At 47.8% G+C, this 21,590-nt stretch overlaps 1 protein-coding gene across 1 annotated transcript; it reads right to left on the reverse strand.

Moving 5' to 3' along the window:
- Positions 1-2,968: 2,968 nt before the first annotated feature.
- On the reverse strand, positions 2,969-19,831 carry MTMR9 (myotubularin related protein 9). The gene is made up of 10 exons (XM_033054952.2): positions 19,287-19,831; positions 17,860-17,968; positions 17,472-17,597; positions 13,620-13,793; positions 11,773-11,990; positions 10,826-10,987; positions 9,361-9,502; positions 8,338-8,558; positions 6,868-7,019; positions 2,969-6,468 (listed from the first exon to the last, which is right to left on the reverse strand). The coding sequence occupies exons 1-10, from the start codon at positions 19,469-19,471 to the stop codon at positions 6,308-6,310; spliced, it is 1,650 nt and encodes a 549-aa protein (XP_032910843.1). The 5' UTR covers positions 19,472-19,831; the 3' UTR covers positions 2,969-6,307.
- Between the last annotated feature and the right edge of the window lie 1,759 nt (positions 19,832-21,590).

Consider the following 21,590-nt stretch of genomic DNA (forward strand, 5'->3'; position numbering starts at 1 on the left):
ACTCCAAACCTCCCTGGGCAGCAGTTTCAATGTCTAATCACCATTTCTATGGAGAAATTCCTCCTGATGTCCAATGTGAACCTCCCCTGGTATAACTTGAGGCTGTTCCCTCTCCTCCTGTCCCTGTTCCCTGGCTGTCCCCTCCTGTCAGGGAGTTGTGCAGAGCCACAAGGTCCCCCCTGAGCCTCCTTTTCTCCAGGCTGAGCCCCTTTCCCAGCTCTGTTCCCTTCCCTGGACACAAAGCAAAGCTCTCTCCCAGACCCAGATTGCTCCAGGACAGCAGAACCCCCAGTCAGGAGTGATTCCACAAACCAGTTCCCTCCTCCAGCACTGAGCCTGGAGCACTAAACTGGCACAAAATCAGCAAGATGGAACATCCAGCAAAGCTGGCCCTGAACTCCCTGATCCTCCAGCTGCAATCCAAGGCCTCCCAGATCCAGCCCAGCTGGAAAACCTTCCTCCCTGAGCCCAGGAGGCTGCCAGCTTGTGAGAAACAGCACAGCCCTGGGAGATAAGAAAGGTAAAACCAAGGACACAGGCTGGATTGGCAGCTGTGACAGGCAGCAGCAAGGGGACAAGAGGAAAAACATCAACATGGGAAGGCAGAAAATCCAAAAGGGGAGAAAACTCCACCCAGTGGGATGATCTGAGCAGTGTGGAGGGTTCATGATGAACCCCCCGAGGGCATCAAAGACACCTTGAGCGCCTTTCCCTGTGGGCAGCTCAGATTTGCAGCTCTCCAGGTCAGGTTGGGCAGGGCTTGGAGCAGCCTGGGAGAGTGGAAAGTGTCCCAGTCCATGGCAGGGGATGGAATCAGAGGATCTTTATTGTCATTCTGTGATTCTGTGACAGTCCTGAAATTATTTCAGTTGGAAAAGCCCTTCAGGATCAACAAGTCCAACTGTTCCCCAGCACTGCCAAATCCAGCACTACACCATGTCCCCAAGTGTCACATCCACACACCTTTGGAATAATTCCAAGGGTAACAATAATTCCAGTGCTTCCTTGGGCAGCCTGTTCCAATCCTGCTCATGAGTGTCAACAGAACCCCCAAAAGTGCTCCAGGGAGAGAGGGAGGGTCACTGAGGAGTTTGTATATTCTATATTTTTCACATTATCTGGATTTTAAGGTTTTGTGGGTTGGTTTGTTGCCTGATTTTGGGCCTCACCACCCTCACAGCCAAGAATTCCTAATTCCCAATATCCCATCCATCCCTGCCCTGTGGCAGTGGAAGCCATTCCCTGTGTCCTGTCCCTCCATGCCTTGTCCCCAGTCCCTCTGCAGCTCTCCTGGAGCCCCTTTAGGCTCTGCAAGGGGCTCTGAGCTCTCCCTGGATCCTTCTCCTCTCCAGGTGAGCACCCCCAGCTCTCCCAACCCTTGGAACATCTCCATGGTTTCCTCTGGAATTTCTCCATCTGCTCCACGTGGGTTTGCACCTCTCAAACCCTCCCTGTGAGTTTATTCACTCCAAGCATCGATTTTTTGTGTTTTTTTGTGTTTTTATTCCCTAACTGAAGGACATGTAGATGTATTTACCCCCCTGTAATACAAATTGCTGCTTTGTCCCCAAAACAACTGATGGATGTTTGACCCATCTCTGGAAATGTTCAAGTTAGACCCCAAAAAATGGAGCACAGTACAGAGAAGCCAAGTAGTTCTCTGCTAAAAAAAAAAAAAAAAAGAACCAACCCAAACTCTGGAACAACTTTTATTCCTGCCATAAAGATTTTATTTTGTTCCATCAAGTCCTTACAAGCCAAATTCCCCTGTAGAAATGCTGCACTTACCTTGCTGGGGCATCCCAACAAATGTTTTCCATGTCAGGAATGAAGAGCAGGAAGCAGATTTCCTTTATCTCTTGTACCTTTGAATGAGCCACTTGCCAAAAGAGCCTTTTTCTTTCACACAGTGAGCACAGGCTGCACTTTTCAAACCTCAAACCATCCCCCAAACACAACCAGGACCAACTGGGATGTGCAAACTGCTCATGTCAATGGTGACAAGCTGCCCAAGCTATAAAAAATATTATTTTAGTGACTCCACCGTGGTTTTTAGGGGTGTAACTGCATCTGTGCAGTGCCCAGGTTGTATTTTAAGATCCTGAGGGAGCAGATTTGGAGCTTTAAGAGCTCCATGAGCTGAGCTGCAACATCAGATAAAGGATCCACAGCCATCAGCAGCACCCTCCACAGAGGGTCAGAGATCCATCAGAGGATCAGCAGCTCTGAAAGACAAATGCCAGGGGCTTGTGGTGACATTTCCACAGCAGGGGAAGCTGTGAGCAGCCCAGCACAGCCCAGCATCCCAAATTCCATCCAGAGCAAAGGGGAATTCCTCCTCTCACTGCTCAGGGGGAAAAATGGGCAACATGAAAGGGACCCCTACAATGGCACTGAGCAAAAAAACTTGGGATTTCCAAGAGAAAACTTGAGAAATGGTTAAGAAAAGATTTCAACACTTGTTCAGATGGATTCTTCATCCCTGGAAGTTCCAAGGTCAGGTTGGACAGGGCTTGGAGCAGCCTGGGATAGTGGAAAGTGTCCTTGCCACAGCAGGGGGTGGAACTGAATGAGCTTTAAGGTCCCTCCCAACCCAAACCATTCTGTAATTCTTGATGGATCAAGGAGCAGCCACAGCTCCTGCCCACCCTCACAGGGAAGAATTTGTTCTTATTATCTCATCTAAATCTCTCCTGGCTTTGTTTAAAACCAGTCCCCCTTGTCCATTCTCCACCCACCCTCCTGCAAGGCTTTGCTTTTCTCCAAACCCCTCTCCCTGTGAACAGCCCTGCAAGCCCCTCACAGCCTCAGGGTCTCACCCTTCTCCTTTCACAGGGCCTGTTCAGCTGTAAAATAAAACACAATCGAGCTCAAAAAGCTGAAATTTCAAGCAAAACCTTCATCCAAGTCACACCCACCCACATCCCTCCTGTGGGAAGCAAAGCACACAGTAATAAAGAGTCAGCTGTGTAATTAAAGAAGTTTTTAGTCTTCATGGTTTTAATTTAAACAGACACATCTACAATGCTCTCAAACGTATCTACAGCAAAGTTTACAGCCACTTTGTATCTGTTTTGTTCCCCCCAAATGGCTGAACCTTGAGCCATCATCTTCCTTTTCCTCAGATTTGTTACTTTTTTTGTTGTTGCTGCAAGAAATTCCACACAGCAGCAGCTGGGGTTCTGCACACAGACAGCCAACACCTAACACCAGCACACAACTCCCAGCCCTGGCATTTCAAATTGTACAGGAAGAAAAAAATAAAAAATAAAACAAATGAAGAGTGATGCAGCAGCCAAGTCCAAAGAGCAGTTCCAGATGTTGGGCCAGCTGTGCACCCATCACTTGTACAGGCAGTGCTGGGAGAAACCTCCCACTGCCCAAGGCTTCAGCAAAGCACACAGGAGACACCAGAAATGCTGCACAGTGCAATTTGAAATGAGATCCTATGCAACAGGGACAACAGTGCACGGCAAAACCAGCGCCACATTCAAGAGTTCATCCATACAATCAAAATATTGAAGGTACATATTTTCATATTTCCCTTAAGAAAACTGTGCAAGTTAGCTCCTTTTCCCTTCTTTTTTTTTTTTTTTGGTAAATGGCAGAGTGTCCTCGTGGATTGCCCCCCCAAATTTTGGAGATGGGGTTTTCAGCTTGTTACACAGAGTGTGTGCAAAAGAGCAGGAGTGGGGTGGCAGTGAGGGTGTAAGGCAGTGGCACAGGGAGCAGCCAGAGCTGGGCACTGCCCCAGCTCAGGAAGACACAGGGAATCTGCAAATGTGCTGGCACAGGGCAGGGATCCCCCTCTGAGGGAGCAAACCCATCAGTGATACCAAATGTGTGACTGCAAAGCAAAGGATGGGGATGAACCTGGAGCCTGGCACTGGGAAAGCTCAGAGGGAATGTGGGAAGTGTCCTGTCCTGAGAACCTCCAGCACCACAGATCCTGTCCTCACCCAGCTTCTGCCAGCTGTGCCACAGAGGGACAAGGTGCTGCATGGCCCAGGAGCTGTGGAATAAACTGCAGGGGCTGTTCAGGACACCAGCACTGCCACACATTCCCACATCCACACTCCCAAGCAGCTGGGTGTGGATTCAACAGAAGTGGAGGCTGAATTGATGCCAGCTCAGAGGGAATGTGCTGCCTTTTGTTGGCTGGCACAGCTGGTTTCCCAATTTCCTCAGATGCCTGCAGTTTGCAGGAGAGGCTGGAGCAGCCAGGCAATTAGATCCAAAAAAATCCCTCTCTGCTTCTCTATTATTTAGCTCAATGTGTAATTACTGTGTTAGGGAATTGCATAACCTTTAGGAGTGTTTTATGTGTAGTGTGTTACAGGGAAAATAGTGCCTTCTGAATCCTTCCCATCTGGCTGGAGATGATGGATTTCAGATGGAGGAATTGTGAATGGGGTGGGGAAACACCACCCAGACATCATTGCAGAGGGTGAACAATCACTTTAAGGGTTTATATGAGAAGAGTCTCTGGGTCTGGAGGAGGGACCAGCCCCATCCTGCCTCCCCTGTCACACAGAACAGATCCCCAGGCACCCTGAAAGCATTGCCTGGATATAGGGAACAAGGCTCCAAACCTACAAAAAACTGGCAGTGCAAGCAGGGGAATCTCTTCTGCCTTAAGTGAGCAATGCTTTAAAAGGGATTGTGTTATTTTTTAAGCCAGAGGACTTCAGGGCTAAGTTTAGCTTAGGCAAGAAGGAAATAATTAAGGAAATAAGGACTGAACAAAAGGCATTCAGGTAGCACTTGAGCACTAGCACATGATTTTATGTCATTTCCTTGGTTATAAAATTCTTAGATTCTGTTTAGTGGCTACATGATTTGTGCAGGTTCCTGCCCAGCTACTTCTACACTACACATCCTGCATTTTCACACACAGCTATGTGAAGTGGCTTTTAAACACAGGCAGCTTCATTGCATAAACTTGGAAGCTCAGCAGTTTCCAAAGGGATCCCACCACTGACCTACTGCAGCTCTGTTGATTCCAGCAGAACCAGGCTAACAGGAAGCTCTTTTCTGGATAATCCCAGCCACATGTGCTGCTGTTAAATCAACTTTTCCCAGTCCTGTGGAGCTACCCAAAGAATCAAGCTGAAAAACTGCCTCAGGGAGTATTTCAGACCTACCCCACCTGTCTTTTAAAAGAGAAAAAAAAAAGAAAATCACAAGAGAGAACTCTGATTTTATAAAAAGCAGAGAAACTGAAAGAGCAGCTACAAAACACAAAGTTAAATGGGACTGAAGCTTATCCCTAAAGTATTTAAGCAGTTTTAGCAGCTACAAATCATCTAAACTCTTAATATTTTTCTGTAGTGTGATGGCTCCTTCATCTGCAGCAGATCTGTGAGGTCACCTGAACTTCCAGCTTCTGCTTTTGAGGTTTCACAAGATGGGCATAAGAGCACAAATAGGAAAAGCACATCAGGTGCCACAGAAGTGTTTTGGTGAGCTGTAAATGAAGTGCTGCTCTTGCACCCTGGCAATGCTGTGAACCTGGCCAGGTGTCCAAACCCAGCCAGGGGGGTTGGAATTTCCAGGAAGGCAGCTTGGCTCTGGTTTAAAGGACAACTCTACAATGAACACCCCCAGCAACTGCTAAACCTTTTTGTTTTCCAGGTAGAATTTTAAAAAGTTTGTTCCTCCTTTAGGAGATCCTTGTCCATGAGGGACAATCCCATGTGAAGGTCATGGCTTAAACATTAGCAGCAGAATCCCTCTTTCAATTCTCTATTGCACTGAAATGTCTTGCTCTGGTTTGGTATTTAACTTCCTGCTCCCAAGCCAATGCTGAACACAAAACCCCAAATGTGAGATGTGAAGGCTACTGAGAGTACTGTGTAGACAGGCAGAACCTGTAATTTGATTTTAACAATTTCTAGATTTCCTAGGAAATTAAAGAACTAAGCTGCCTTACCTACTCTTGGAGAGAAAAGGTGCTTCCAGACAAAATGCCTTTACCTAGCTATATAGAACTCTGTGAGTGTTCAACAAAAGCAGAAAAAGTCCAAAATAAATTGGAGACATCCTGTCTCTTGGCCCATCCTGGTCATCCACACAATTGGAGGTAAAGAGTTCCAGCTCCCAATTCTGAGACAGAAAAGCTGCCAAGAGGGGACATTGTGCCCAGCTGTGTCTTCTGTAAACAAAACAAAAACCCCCTCCCCAAAAAGCAGGGAGGTTCATGGAGTGAAGGGCTCAGCAGTGGGAGGGTCAGCTGTACCCAAGGGCTCAGCAGAACATGCACTTTCCACTTTTCTTCCTCCATGTCAAGGGCAAAGCAAAGCCCAGCTCAGGGCTCCTGCACCTCCCCATCCGCCTCCAGCTCTGCCAGCTGCCTCCTCAGCACGTTCACCTTGGCCTGCAGCTCCTTGTTGTACTTGATAATCTTGATCCTTTCTGCTTCAGCCTCCTCCAGGAATTTGGAAGGCCTGTTCCATCGAAGGAACACACCTGGAAGCCCAGAGACACCCAGGTCACAAGGGGTTCATGAAACAAGGAGGGATTGTTCACATTCCAGCAGCTCACATTTCACATTTTCTTTCCTTTCCCTCCCCCCTAAATGACTTCCCCCACTCCTCTCCAAGCTCACCAGGCTATTAAACAAGATTAATAAAAGAAAAATGAGGGAGGTTCATTTCCTTTTTTCCTTCTACACTTATCAGACCACTCCATTTTCAGTCCCCACCCTGCCATGACACCCTGCTTGTGTCACTGTCATGAACTCTTGAGCATCCATGGGATGGGGAAAGTTTCTGCAGCATGAATTCTCCAGAATGATCAGCAAAAATAAATAAAAAGAAAAAATCACAAGAGATATTGCCTGCAACAAGGAAAGTAAACCTGGCTCACCTTCCCAGAGCTGCAGGCTCTGTGGGGCCACAGAGGGCCAGATGACAAGGCTGTTGGCCTCATAAAGAGGGTTCTGGAACCTGCTCAGCTCTTCAGGCCTGTTCACCCAGGACCAGAGGGACATGGTCTTCTGAGGCAGCTTCAGTTTAGCCCTAAGAACCCACAGGAAAAAAAGTTTTACACACTTGGATCTGTAAGGCTCTTGTTAGAACCACACAGATAAGGCCACAATTTTTTCCAATTATCCCCCAGATAATTCAAGTTAATCCTTTCACCATCATGGCACACAGTGTAAACCTAAAGCAATTTACTCAGCCTGGCTTATTATAATTAGTTCTGAATAAAAGATGGGGAAATAACACTTGTAAGTTGGCTGCCTGCTGCCCAGGTGAGGAATCAGTCACCTCCTCACTGTGGTTTGAGTGCCAGGACTGGAAAGGGATCAGGCTGCTGGGTTAAGGTAGAGCTGGAAGGATGGAAATGGAATTCTCAAGCACACAGAAGCAGTTTTATTGCAGGAGTGGGCACATCTGACAGGTCCCTCTGGTGGCAGGAAGGAACTGAGCACACAGAGCAAGCAGTGCTGTTTTCCTGGGGCAATCCCACCTCCAGTCCCAGAGATCCCTGTGCCTCAGATCCCAGCAAATCCAAATCGAACTGCCAGGCAGGCAGGAGATTCAGCACTCCTGTGAGTGCTTCAGACAGCACAAGCTTAACATCAGACTCCAGCTCTGTCTGTGCTCCCAGGCTGATGTGCTCAGATGTGACAGGCAGGTTATTACACATAACATCCAATACTCCTCCAAATTGCAGCTTATTGCTTTCAAGTCTAACTTGGTTTTGCAGATGACTGGTTCAGCAGCCCTGCAGAAGGCAGCAGAGTCTCTTCTAAGCCCAGATTATTTTAAGGACAGAGATTTACAGGAAGCTTTAAATTGCCCTTCTCCTCTGGAGAATCACTTCTGTTATTTTTTTTTGGCCTTCAGTCCAGCAGGAGACCCTCAGCCTTGCTGGAGTCCTGAGGGCAGAACTGGAACCCAAACCTCCCTGGCAGCTGTGGGCAGCTCCTGTTTCTACTCCCAGGGGGGGTCTCAGGAGCACCAGGCTACAGAATCAGGTTCCTCCCTCACAGGTGAGGGACAGAATTGTCAGCTGTGGCCTTTGCCTGCCCCAACCTCCTCCTCCTCCAGGCTTGCAGGGACAAGTCTGCTTCCCACAGCTGTGACTCACACCAAACTCCAGCTGGTTACTCTTTTGTGGAAGAGTTTCTGTGTGAGAAACTAAACAAACTGATGATGGGTGGAGATTTTTGGCCAGGTTGGACGAGGTTTGGAGCAACCTGGGATAGCGCAAGGTGTCCCAGCCCACAGCAGGGGGTTGGAATGATTTGATCTTTAAAGTTCCTTCCAACCCAAACCATTCCATCATTCTAGGAGCTTCTTTTAATGAAAGCCAAGCATCCTCACCAACCTTTCATTCTCATTGTTTCCCAGGAAAGTCCCAAACTGGGAGGCGTAGGCGTGTTCGAAGAGCGTGATGAGGAACTGCTCGTTGAACTCGAAGGAGCAGGGGAACTGCCTGTGGATCTGCCACACACACTCCAGAAAGAGCAGGAACACTGGGGCCTCCCACTTCTGCTTGCTGTTGGAATAGGCTGACTGGGCACAACGCTGCTGGAAAGGGTGGCCAGCCTGGAGGGAAGCAGGGACAGCATCACCACTGAGGAATGGGATGGGAGGATGTGGGGAAAACACTTCAGACTTCAGGAAAAAACATTGCTGCCCATGCAACAGCCAGGACCAAGCTGCTGGAAATCATTATCCCTCTGCTGGCACTGCTGGGGCACTCAAATCTGGGATTCAGTTTTGGGCCCCTCCTGACAAAGATATTGAGAGGCTGGAACATGTCAGGGAAGGGAACAGAGCTGGAGCACCAGGAGAGGCTGAGGGAGCTGGGAAAGGGGCTCAGCCTGGAGAAAAGGAGCCTCAGGGGGGACCTTGTGGCTCTGAACAACTCCTGACAGCAGGGGACAGCCAGGGAACAGGGACAGGAGGAGAGGGAACAGCCCAAGTCACACCAGGGGAGGTTTAGATTGGATATCAGGGAGAATTTCTTCATGGAAAGGTTGTTGAGCTCTGGCACAGCTGCCGAGGGCAGTGGTGGGGTCCCCATCCCTGGAGGAATTCAAAAACCATGTGGATGTGGCACTTGGGGACACTTTGGCAGTGCTGGGGGACAGCTGGACATGACAATCTTAATTATTTTCCAACTTAAATGGTTCTGTGATTCTATGACAGATTTCCCTGCCTTTCTCAGGCTGTGTTTAATCAGAGAATGTGAGCAGGAACAAGTTGGGGTGGGTGCCCTGGAGGACCAGACTGCCAAGGCACAAGGGCTGTAAACAAGTCCCAACCTGCTGGCTGCCTCTCAGGCCATTTCCCAACCCCACTGTCTCTGGAACTGGTTGTTGTTCTGTCCAGGGGTAATTCTCACCTGCAGCCACTCCCTCACTATGAGAGCCTGGAAGCCATGGATGGTCCTGCACCTTGGATCCAGGATGATCTGTGCCAGGGAGGTGACCTGGAGTGTGGAGTCAGTTCCTTCACTGCCATGGACTAACACTGAAGCACTTTCCCTGAGAAAGGAAAAGGTGAGAAGGGATAATAAGAGTATGAATGAGCAGAACCATCCCAGTGCATGCCATGGACACCAGTGCTGAGGTTTTGCTGTTAATCCCACAAGGATCTCACCTGGATTCTCATCAACAGTGACCTGAGCTCTGCATCCCAGCTTGCTCCAAGTCCCATCCAGCCTGGCCTTGGACACTTCCAGGGATGGGGCATCCAGTGCCTCATCACTGTTATAATACAGTTTCTCCCTAATATTTGATTTAAATCTTCCTTCCCTATTTAATCTTCACCTTTCTCCACATTAATTTTGGAAAATACAACAGAACTCTCCTTGTCAGCCCAGCTCTGACCTCAGGCACCTGGAACTGACCTGCCTTGGCTCCAGGCAAACACAAAAAGCAAAGCTGAGGTTAAAAATTATGAAATCAGCCACTGTCCCAACAAGCCAGAAGGGTTTCATCACTGATCTTTCCCATTACATGCTTGCAGGAAAGCATTTCAGATAAAACTATTGATCCAGAGCAATCTTTTCCTGGCACAGCCAGTAATGAAAGCAGCACTATCAGAGCTTTTAAAAAGCACAGAGCTCCCATTTCAATGCAGCAGTGCTGATTCACCACTGAGCCTGCATTTCAGCTGCAGAACACATTCCCCAGCTCCTAAGAAAAGCCAGGTTTTCCCTAAATTTTGGGATGGGCTTTTCTCACCCAGAGCCACAGATAAAAGCAATTTAGATTCCTGAATCTGGCCTTGACAGCAAGCATTGGCTCTGCAGCCTGAGGTATGAGCATGAGGGTGCTGAGTCAGCAGCAGTTGTGAATGAAATGTCAGGTTAAAAGAGGTCACAAGCATTTAGAAGGGATGAGCAGGATTGCCTGGATAGAGCTGTGGGGATAAAAATGTAAGAGAGGAAAAGCATTGGACCAATTCCTGGGGAAAACAAGGACATGACATTGTTTTAACCTCTGGAAGTGAGGGGTGGTATTGGAAATTTGCAGCTGAAAAGATAAAAAAAAAAAGACTTTTCCAGGCCATCAAACAGCATTTCAGATGGACCCATTTCAACCCAAACCTTCAATAAAACTCTCTAAATTAGCTTGGCTGCAACAGACACAGGGATATACCTTACACAGATGATCCAAAACCTTTTCTGAGCTGAGATTTCTCCCTCCTCCTGATGGAACAATCCTTCAGTGTGAGGAAACAAAATCTTCCATGGCCACAAGTGAGCCAGACCAGGGTGGGCAGTTACTGACACTGCCAGAGGTATTTAATGAGCAATCAGTAACCATGAATGAGCAAACCAAGCCTTTCTGCAGCAGATTTACCTGTCAATGCACTGAGCAGCCAGACAAGCTGCAGTCAGCAGCTCCTTGATGTGAGTGAGCCAGTTGGAAGCTTCCAGTTTACTGAGCCAGCGGTCCATGTTGTGTGACTGGTCATTGCAAGCCTCCACCAGCTTGATGAAGCTCTCCTGCAGGATATTAAACCTTTGGGAAGAGGAAAACATTGTTAAAAGCATAAGCAGGACATGGATTATTTAGTGTTTGTATACTGTGTTTGCTCATTCCTCTCTCTCTGCTGCTTTAAAAATGTAAGTTCACATAAAATCTTTAGAAGCAAAACCAAACATTTAACTGCTCAAGAGCTGGCTACAGCTCCAGTAACATTACTGCATGCCTGTGTAGAAAGATTCCCCAAAATTAAGGTTTTAAGAGAAGCAGAACAAGGCCAGACTAAAAGTCTGTTTAATTTAGTGGCTTGTTTCCAAATGACTGAATATTAGATGTCCAGAGAAAAGCACTGGATCACAGAATCATGGGATGGTTTGGGTTGGAAAGAAACTTAAAACTCATCTCATTCCAGCCCCCTTCCATGAGCAGGGACACCTTCCACTATCCCAGGTTGCTCCAAGACCTGTCCATCCTTCCAGGGATGGGGCAGCCACAGCTTCACTGGGCAAATCTGGATAGGATGAGTGTGACAGTCACAGAACAAAAGTTTTCTGCCAAGGTTCCTGCTCCTTCCTGTGCAAAGGGAACACAGGAAAGCTGGAGTGTGGCTAAAGATAGTCAGGAAACAGCACAGGGAGATACCTGATGGCTGAAAACTGCAGCAAGTTGCTCAAAATAATAACCAAACCAAAAATTCCTTTATCATTCACACATCCTGGTTTTGCCACAGAAGGAACCAGGACACACAACTCTTCTCACACGAGCAAATACTTCGTGGAGCTGCCAGTGAAACCTGACACAGCTGAGAGCCTTTCACCCACCTCTCAATATATTTGTGAATCCTCCTCCACTGGGGGTAGTGCACTTCTTGTTCAAAGCCCCCTCCCTTGGCCCTGGCCTGCTGGGCGACAGCCAGAGGCCGCGTGTCGATGACGAAGCCGCGGCGGCCGGAGCGCAGCGTGGCGTTGATCAGCTTCTCGTCCTCCTTGCAGCGCCGCCCGTTGGTGCCTGTCAGGGGCTGGCTGCTCCTCAGCATGGCCTGGGGAGACACAAAACCATGCATGGGGCACTGCAACAGGAGAGAATTCTCATTGAAAGGCACTTGAGTTCCCAAGATTTGACCTGAATCCTTCTGTTGTTTCAAGTTCGACGCCTCTCAAGGATTTAAAACTGAACTGGGAATTCTTGAAACCAGCAATCATTTGGCTGAGAAAGTTTTAAATGCCAGGCATCATCTTAGAGGCTGTATCCCTTCAGTTATGCCTCAAGTACCATCTTTTTGAGCTACTGAGCTGCCTTTCTTCTGATGGCTCCTTTACAAACTCTGGCAGTGTTATAAATCCTTGGAAGTGTTCAAGGCCAGGCTGGATGGCTGGGGAAATAGATGGTCCCTAAGGATCCTTCTGACCAAAACCATTTTGTTATTCTATGGAATCAAATTTTTGAAGGTCTATTCCCAATTCCATTCTTAAAACTTCAAATTTCTCATGTATTAAAGGTGACATTTTTAACCCATGGATGGACTAATAAACCTCAACTCCACAGGCTGATGAGCTGAGATTTCTCTTTAGCAAGTGCCTTTCAATTCAGCATCCTCAGAACTGGTTACATCAGCAAGAGACACAGTTACCCAACATTTTCCTACAGTGCATTTCTTAATTACAATCTATATGTCACTCCATTAGATTCTGGCTCAAAGTCTGTGCAAGAGGAAGACTCTGTACTCCTGAATCGAGTTACCTGCCAGGCTCAGAGAACAGATTGTCCTGATCCTCCTTGCACAGTGACAGCAGAAGCTCTGCTGTCACCACAGCTCACAGACAGGACAATGTGGCTCCTGCCATCCCTTTCCATGAAAGCTCTTGGCAGGCACAGCCAGCCAGGGTGCCAGCAGTGGCTTTACAAACCTCAGCTTGTTCTTACTGCTGTCAGTGAAATTCTGCCATGCACATTCCCAACCAAGCAGATTAATGGTTATTTCTAAGATGGAGATTACTCATTCCATCACCCAGAACCAGCTGGAAAATAAACCAGGAGCTTTGTTTATTCTGTTTATTCAGAGCATGAAACCAACACATCCTTGGGAGTTTGAAACTTTCTGTTCTTTCTGACACTAAACCCTAGAAAAGCACTGCTTTTGACTTGAGGCCTTGGAGAAGCTTCCAAATTTGAGTGAGAATTACAATCACTGATGTGTAATTTAAATAGAAGTGTGTAATTTCACATAGTAAAGGGTTTTAAATTGGAGGGTTTAGAATATAGTAATAGGTATGGACAAAATAGAAGTTCTTGGGCTTTGCCTCTTTCTTTTTTCTGTTCCTTCATGATTTCAGGTAGCAGTTTTTGAATTAAACAGCACTGCAATGCAGGTCCCAATTGTTTGGTCATTGAATCAAAAGTATAAATAATAGAAATATTAGTTTTTAATTGGCTAGTTTACCTTTAAAAGACCTTGTAACTAACTAAACTTGCCTCCACTCTCTTGCTTTTAGCTTAACAACTTGAAGTACTAAAAAACTCTGCGTACTTTAGATAAGATTTAATAAACAAAAAAAAAAAAAAAAATCCATCTCTTAAGCATTCAATCCTAACTCTGATTGTGTTTTCTTGTTTTGTTTTGATTTAATTTCAAGGCCTTCAGGCAGAAGCACCCTGAAGCCCAGCTCACCATGCCATTTTTCTTGTGGTAGTAGCTGAGCACCGGGAAGCGGCCGCCGTGGCGGAACAGCGCGACTTTGCGGAGCGCGTCGTCATCGATGCATTTGGGGACAATGACAACTGCAGGGTAGGAGGGACACACAGAGAATTCCTTGTTCACACAGCTCAGCCTCCATTCGTTGGTCTGAAAAACATCAGAGCACAGCTTTGGGTCAGAAAAGACATTCTGTGGGAGGAAAGACTTCCATGCATAAAATAAATAAATAAAGCACACACACAGATTCTGATTTGTGATCTGTTCCATTTGCACCACAAATTATCCTTTCAGCAGCCATTTACAGGGGTGTTGATCCATTAATTTGGTGCTCCCTGCAATCATCTCCTTGCAGCAGCTCATTCCCCAGAGTGCAGCTTGGAAGCAATGAAGAATGATCAAGTGCCTCTGGGTCTTGAGCAACAGTTTATCCACATCCTCAAACAGCACAAAATAAACCCACGTGGGCAGAAGTGGGTGATTGTGGCTTCAAATTATTTCACAGCAGACAGCAAGGGGAGGCACCACAGAGAAATGTACTCCCACAGCAAGAGGGGGAAAAGTTCATTAAGACATGGGCCCAGCCCTCTGTCTGTGCTGAAAGAGGAGTTCACAAGATAAAGTTGCCAAGAAAGGCAAAAATTTCCATCCACTTCAGATGCTGAAGCTGCTTTGAGGTTAAAATTTCATTTACACATCAGCTTGGTTCTCTCCTGTGGCCTCAGCTACAGTTGTTCCTCCTAAAGCACCTTGTGGAGGAGGTTCCCCAGGAGCTCCTGTGATGTAATTTCTCCTCAAGAGCCAAATCCCTGGGAAAGAAGAGCTGAATGTGGCACCTCACAGGCACTTGGCATGGGAATTCCAGCTACCTGACACCCACAGCTCAGGGAAAAAGGTCAAATGAGGAGCTTCTGCAGCAGGGAGAGACCTCAGAGATCCATCAACCTCTGCTCATGTGAGTTCAAGGAAAGTTTGAGGCAGACAAAAAGGCAGAGGGACAAGGCAGGCAGGACACAACAGCTAAACTAGGCTGTGACAAACCACCCAAAATCCACATCAATTAACATGAATTAATTGCACATGTCTGATCAGAATTCCTTTCTAACTCTGGTCACACACCTCCTGATTGCTACCTGCTTATATAAATCCACCTGAGTGGCCCAGTGGAAAAGTGGGATCAATTCAGGAATATCCTCTGGCAATGAAGCTTTTCTATCAGCTGAACAAGCTGATCTGACTCACAACACTATTTTAGCAACAGCAGCTCCCAGGCATGGGCTGTGTGGATTAGGAGACAGGAAAATTCTCCTTTTTGGTGGACAGATAAAAAAAATGTAGGGAAAAAATAAATATCAGCATCAAGAGCAGCAATTGCTGCCTGTTTGTTCCATCCCTGCTGTAACCTTATTTCATTATTCATTAGCCTCAGAGCAGCTCCATTTTATAAAAAGCAGAGCTTCTCCCAGATGCAAAGTCAAATTATTAACCTCTGCACTGCCAGCTCCAGACTGCCCAAATCAACTCCCTGAGCTGTGGCCTGGCTGGAATTTGGAAGCAAAAAGGGTCATCAGTAACTGGAAGAAAATAAAAATCAAGATCCCAGCATGAATTTTGGGAGAGACCATTCCCAAGGAACAAACCCTGCTGGGATCAGATTGTGCATGGACAAGGAGCAGAAGAGGTGTAAAGGTTGATGCTTGGCTGAAAAAAGCAAAATATGGTTCATAATTACCATTTAACCTGAGCCCAAACCTAGAAAATTCTGATTTTTGAAAGGAGCTCTGACATGAAGATGAAGCACAACTGAGTTGTTCAGAGCCCTGCTAAAAAAGGGAAAGAAAACTGAAAAAAGGGAAGGGGAAAGGGAAGAAAAGGGAAAAAGACAGGAAGAGAAAATAGCTGGGAAAGGAAAAAAAGGAAAAAAAGGTAGGGAAAGTAAAAAAAATGAAAAAGGGGAAAGGAAGAAAAAAAGAGAAAAAAGGGGGGGGGAAAAAAAAGAGAATAAAGGGGGAAAAAAAAGAGAATAAAGGGGGAAAAAAAAGAGAATAAAGGGGGAAAAAAAAGAGAATAAAGGGGGAAAAAAAAGAGAATAAAGGGGGAAAAAAAGAGAATAAAGGGGGAAAAAAAGAGAATAAAGGGGGAAAAAAAAGAGAATAAAGGGGGAAAAAAAAAGAGAATAAAGGGGGAAAAAAAAAGAGAATAAAGGGGGAAAAAAAAGAGAATAAAGGGGGAAAAAAAAGAGAATAAAGGGGGAAAAAAAAGAGAATAAAGGGGGAAAAAAAAGAGAATAAAGGGGGAAAAAAAAGAGAATAAAGGGGGAAAAAAAAGAGAATAAAGGGGGAAAAAAGAGAATAAAGCAAGTGCTTTTATTGGCAATAAAACACCTTCATGTTAATGATACTGTCAGTGCACAAACTTGTCAGGATTCTTCATTTTAGGAAAATGAATTTCCAGAGTTAGTTTGCAGCATCCAGCAGCTCTGGGATTTGGCACAAGAGAATTCTCTGACTGCTCAGAGAAAATATAAAAGCCTGCACATACTCTGAATTCCATTCAGCCCCTCACTGTGCAGGGAAGAACATAAATTACATATTATCTAAATATTTCATGTATTAGATAACTTTTATACTGCACTTTGCCATTCGAATTAATAACAGAACCTTTGGAATTCTACTCATTTGACTTCTGGGAGGAAGATTGAAATCAGCATTTCCTTGTTCCACCTGTCACACAAGGCAGTGTCATTACAGAACAAGAATTATTTGGTCAGTGAGATGTAAATCATTGCAAGGTGGCTTTTGACACCATTTATTCAAAATGTGAAGTTGAGGGTTAAAAGGCAAGAATGAATCAACATCTGTCAGACATGGAGGTTTAAAAGGAATGAATGATTGCCCTGGAAACGTGGTGCTAAAAAATAATGAGGTTTTTAAATGTAATTCTGACAGAGGGAATGTGCTCAGAAAGGCAAGAGATTGATAAATGAAGCTTGAAATGGCTGAAAAAACAAGGAAAAAGAGCACATCAATGTGCTGGATGTAACAGTTTGGATGGCAGAGGAAGATAAGACATGAGACAAAAACAGCAAGGCCTCAGAACCCCTTTAATTTTCTGGTGATTTCATCAAGTGAATTTGGTCAAGCTGATCACATTACTCAGTTGTTACTCATAGCCAGGAAGTGATGCAGGCTGCAGAGAAAAGGAAATAAAATGTTCTTGGATGCTGCACTAATGGATGTGGGCTCAGAAATCTGGATGTGAAACAAAGACCTGGAGCACAGAGGTGCAAATCCAAGGAATTGTTAAAACAGGTTCCTGCACAAATTCCTACCAAATTCAGCACCCTAAAAGGAAATTTGAGTAAGAGACACAATGCCACAAGAACAATTCCTACCCAAAATAAAATCAATGTGCTCAGCAGCACCTGGAAAAGAGAACTGGAAGTTTCCTGCTTTTTGAACCTCTTGAATATTTTCCCAGCATCAGTTAAAAAAAAAAAGTGTTTCAAACTGGGCAGCTTCAACCAATGTCATCTCATTCAAAATTAAGAACAACAAAGCCAGGACAAAGGATTTCAATCTGTTCTTCCAACTAGAGAACCATCCTCAAAAACTCAAAACATTTCCTACCTTTGTGATTTCCTGGAAAAGGCCTCAAAGCTCCACTTGTACAAGCAGCAAAAAAATGTCTGATTGTTACAGAGGGAATATTTCAACAGTTTCTCACCCAGGCAGCAAACGGATTTTTAACCATTTGAGATTTGCAGTAATGGGTGAAACAGTTCACAGAATATCCAAGTGTCTGTTAAATCCTTCAAATGCCACTCACCACTGAGCTGAGGAGCTCAAACTCTTGTTCCAGCAGAAAGGAGGACCAGCCATCCTGCAGGACCTCAAACATGGGCCGGTAGAAGAAGGGATACATGAGGGTGACTGAATCCAGGGTGGAAAGTGCCTGTGTGGAAAAGAGAAATCATGGAATCACAGCTGAGGGCTGGAAGGAACCATGGGCAGGGACACCTTCCACTATCTCAGGTTACTCCAAGCCCCATCCAGCCTGGCTTTGAGTCCAAAACCTCACCCCACAACCCCATGTGAAATATTCCAGATTTTACTTGGCCTTTCAAAACTTGGGAAAAAAAATAAAAAGCTCTCAGGGCTGAGGTGAGTTCAAGACCTGCAGGTTTTCTGGTTTTCAGGCTGAGGTAAGTGCTCACCTCAATGGAGCTGGCAATGTTCAGACATTCCTCCATCCCTGGGATGTCCAGCTGGATAATCCTCAGGTCTTTGCATTTTATGACAATGGTGCCCAAGGAGCCCACGAACCTACAGCGAGGCAGGAAAGAAGAATCAATAAAAACAGCTCCTCTAAGGCAGGAGAAGTGGATTTTGGGTTTATTTTCCTTTTGCTGTGGCAGGAAGTGGAGGTATTAAATGGCAAATATTATGTGAGCACAGGGTGCTCAGAGAAGCTGTGGCTGCCTCATCCCTAGAAGTGTCCAAGGTCAGGTTGAGGACAGAGCATGGGAAGAAATTCCCTGAGGTTTCCACCCCTCTGCTCCTTTTCTCTCTCTGAAACACACAGGAAAATCAGGAACAAACTTAATCAGCAACAAACTTAATCAGCATCAAGCAATTCCCCATCCCAAGCTCTGTGCTTTTTAAAATCACTGCTGCCTGATTTCTCCAGCCTTGCTGGCAGAAAGGAACTCTGTTCTATCAGATTTTCTTAAAAGGCTTTAAAAACAAGGGAAGGATTTGGTAATTAATATAAAAATGAAATATTATCACCAAGCTGGAAAAAGGATGATGAAGGAGAAGACAATGACCAGGTGAGATGGGGCAGACACTCAGTGAGGGGGAATGGTGAAGGTAAAGAAGAAATGAGGGAGAAAAAGAGAAATCTCTGAATTCTCTGTAGTTAAAATGGAATGGGCAAGAAAAAACATGGAGCTCTGCAGCTAGAGCTCAGCTGTGCCACAAAAAGCACATTGTTAAAGGGTTATTGATTGCCATGAGCAGCTGCCAAAGGGATGATGCTGTTGAGCAGCAGAAGATGATTTGGGGCTGAGCAAATTCTGCCACCAGTGACACAAAGGAAATCCCTTCAGCAGTGCTCTGATGTCCCTCTCTGTGCTCAGTGGGAGAAGCTGCATTGTTTATAAAGTGCTTCAAGGGTGGATGAAGCCACTGAGCAATGAGCACGGAGCAAAAGGGGTTAAACACAAAAATTCTGACTCTCTACAGGATCAAAACCTTTGAGATGCAACATCTAACACCAATATCCAAACAGAATGGGAACCTTACCCTGGGCCCTGAGAGAATTATTAAGGTTGGAAAAGGATCATTGAGTTCAATCTGGGAGTGATCCCCACCTTGTCACCAGCCCAGAGCACCGAGTGCCACGTCCCTGGACACCTTCAGGGATGGGGACTCCAAACCTCCCGGGTTTAATTATCCTTCCTGTGCAGAAATTCCTCGTGATGCCCAACCTGAACCTTCCCTGGCACAGCTTAATACAATGCCTACGCCCAGAGCATCCCTCCTGCTCTCCAGAGCCGGATTTGGGACAGCTGAGGTGCCAGCCAGCCTTTCCAACCACGAGGAATTAGGGACGGGCAGGCAGGGCGAAGGGAAGCATCACCTTTTCTCGATGGAATCGATGTTGGAGTGCAGCAGCCACAGCTCCTCGGCGTTGTCCTGCCGCCGTGACGAGAAGATGAGGTGGTGGCCGGTCAGGCACAGCGTGCCCTCCACGGGCAGGTGGAAGGGGCAGTGCAGCACCACGTTATCCGCTCGGGGCGTCTTGATCAGCTCGGCGAACTCCATGCTGGAGGGGAAGGCGGGGGAAACTCGCAGGGAAAATGGAGGGGGGAGCCTCGGGAACACCGGGCTGGGAAAGGCGGGGAGGGTCTGTGCGGTGCCACCCGCGGTGGCGGCGGCTCCTTGAGGACCGAGGACCCGCGCAGGGCCCCCCTTCTCCCTCAGGGCCGCACCGGCGCTGTCGGGGCTGTTCCAGAGGGGAGCGGGGGGGCGGCGCGGGGAGACCCTCAGGACTGATTCAGGGAGGGTGAGGCCGCCGGGGGAGCCCCAGGAGCCCCGGGCCCCCCAAGATTCCCGGGATTCCCCGGAGCCGCCGGCGGAGCGGGCTGGGCCGGAAGCGCCACCCGGGGAGCCTCCCGGGTCACGTGACGCGCGCCTGGACCAATCCGCGCTCGGGATCCTCAGGGAAGCAGCGGCGCGGGTAAAAGGGTCCGGCGCGCCGCACGGCCCCGCCACAAACGTTCCGCGGCACTTAGTGACAATGGGCGGGGCGAGGGGCGGGGCTATAGGGGGCGTGGCCAACAGGGAGCCAATGGGGAAGAGGCGGGGCGGAGGGCGGGGCTTGGAGCAAGAGGGCGGGAAAGAGGCGAGGAAAGGGCGGGAAAAGGGTGGGGAAAGGGCGGGGAAGGGGCGGGGAAAGGGCGGGAATGGGGCGGGAATGGGGCGGGAATGGGGCGGGAATGGGGCGGGAATGGGGCGGGAATGGGGCGGGAATGGGGCGGGAATGGGGCGGGAATGGGGCGGGAATGGGGCGGGAATGGGGCGGGAATGGGGCGGGAATGGGGCGGGAATGGGGCGGGGGAGAAGGGCGGGGCTTAGAGCAAGCGGGCGGGAATGGGAATAGAGAGGGAACGGAGCGGGAATGGGAATACAGATGGAATGGAGCGGGAATGGGAACGGGCAGGGATTGGGAATGGAGCAGGAAGGGGAATAGGGAACGGAGCGGGAATGAGAACGGGCAGGGACTGGGAATGGAGCAGGAAGGGGAATAGGGAATGGAGCAGGAATGGGAGTAGAGAGGAAATGGAGCGGGAATGAGAACGGGCAGGGACTGGGAATGGAGCAGGAAGGGGAATAGGGAATGGAGCAGGAATGGGAGTAGAGAGGAAATGGAGCGGGAATGAGAACGGGCAGGGACTGGGAATGGAGTGAGAATGGGAATAGAGAAGGAATGGAGCGGGAATGGGAGCGGGCAGGGATTTGGAACAGAGCGGGAATGGCAATGGAGCGGAAATGGTAACGGGCAGGGATTGGGAATGGAGCAGGAAAGGGAATAGAGAGGGAATGGGAACGGGCGGGATAGGGAATGGGAATAGAGAGGGAATGGAGCCAGCAGTGAGAGGGAATGGAGCGGAAAACGAGTAGGAAGGGATTGAAAATGAAGCGGAAAACGAGCGGATAAGGGGGAGGGAAGGGGTAGGAATTGGGAATGGAGCCGGCAGAGACTGGGAATGGAGCGGGAAGGGATTGGGAATGGAACAGGAAGGGATTGGGAATGGAGTGGGAATGGGAACGGGCAGGGATTGGAAATGGAACCGGCAGGGATTGGGGAGTGGGAACAGGCAGGGATTGGGGATGAGAACAGGCAGGGATTGGGAATGGAGTGGGAATGGGAACAGGCAGGGATTGGGAGCAGGCAGGGATTGGGGATGGAACAGGCCAGGATCAGGAATGGAGCAGGAGCAGGCAGAGCTGCAGCCCCAGGCAGGGAGCAGGGCTGGGGCCAGTCCCACCAGCAGCCACATTTGGGCACAAACTCATGAGAACTGAGCACACACACACAGAGCCAGGTCCCTGCTGAGCCCAGCCCAGCGCTGTCCCACTCCTGCAAAAAATGGGAAAACAACCAAAAACTCAGCCTGGCCACACTACACCTCGTGTTTTCTGAAATCCTGTTCATTCCTTGTGTCCTGTCCCTCCATCCCTCGTCCCCAGTCCCTCTCCAGCTCTCCTGAACCCCTTTAGCCCTGCAAGCTGTGACACTGCCAACATCCCACAGCCAGCAGTGGGGCTGCAGGGTCGGGGGTGCAATAAACTCGAGTGTTTTTCCATGGTTTATTCCTGTAAAGCACAGCCCTGTCAAGGAGAGCTTGAAATCCAGCATTTACCCTGAGAGTATCTGTGG

This window comes from Catharus ustulatus, chromosome 3, assembly GCF_009819885.2.
Source record: "Catharus ustulatus isolate bCatUst1 chromosome 3, bCatUst1.pri.v2, whole genome shotgun sequence".
NCBI lineage: Eukaryota > Metazoa > Chordata > Aves > Passeriformes > Turdidae > Catharus > Catharus ustulatus.

What these genes read in the sequence shown, in the direction of transcription:
- MTMR9 (XM_033054952.2), bottom strand. Translation starts at nt 19,471, where the DNA reads ATGGAGTTCGCCGAGCTGATCAAGACGCCCCGAGCGGATAACGTGGTG. An exon ending in ATCGATTCCATCGAGAAAAG is followed by an intron (nt 17,969 to 19,286) that starts GTGATGCTTCCC and finishes GCCTCGCTGTAG; the next exon opens with GTTCGTGGGCTCCTTGGGCA. An exon ending in GAGCCTGCAGCTCTGGGAAG is followed by an intron (nt 6,469 to 6,867) that starts GTGAGCCAGGTT and finishes CTGGGCTTCCAG; the next exon opens with GTGTGTTCCTTCGATGGAAC.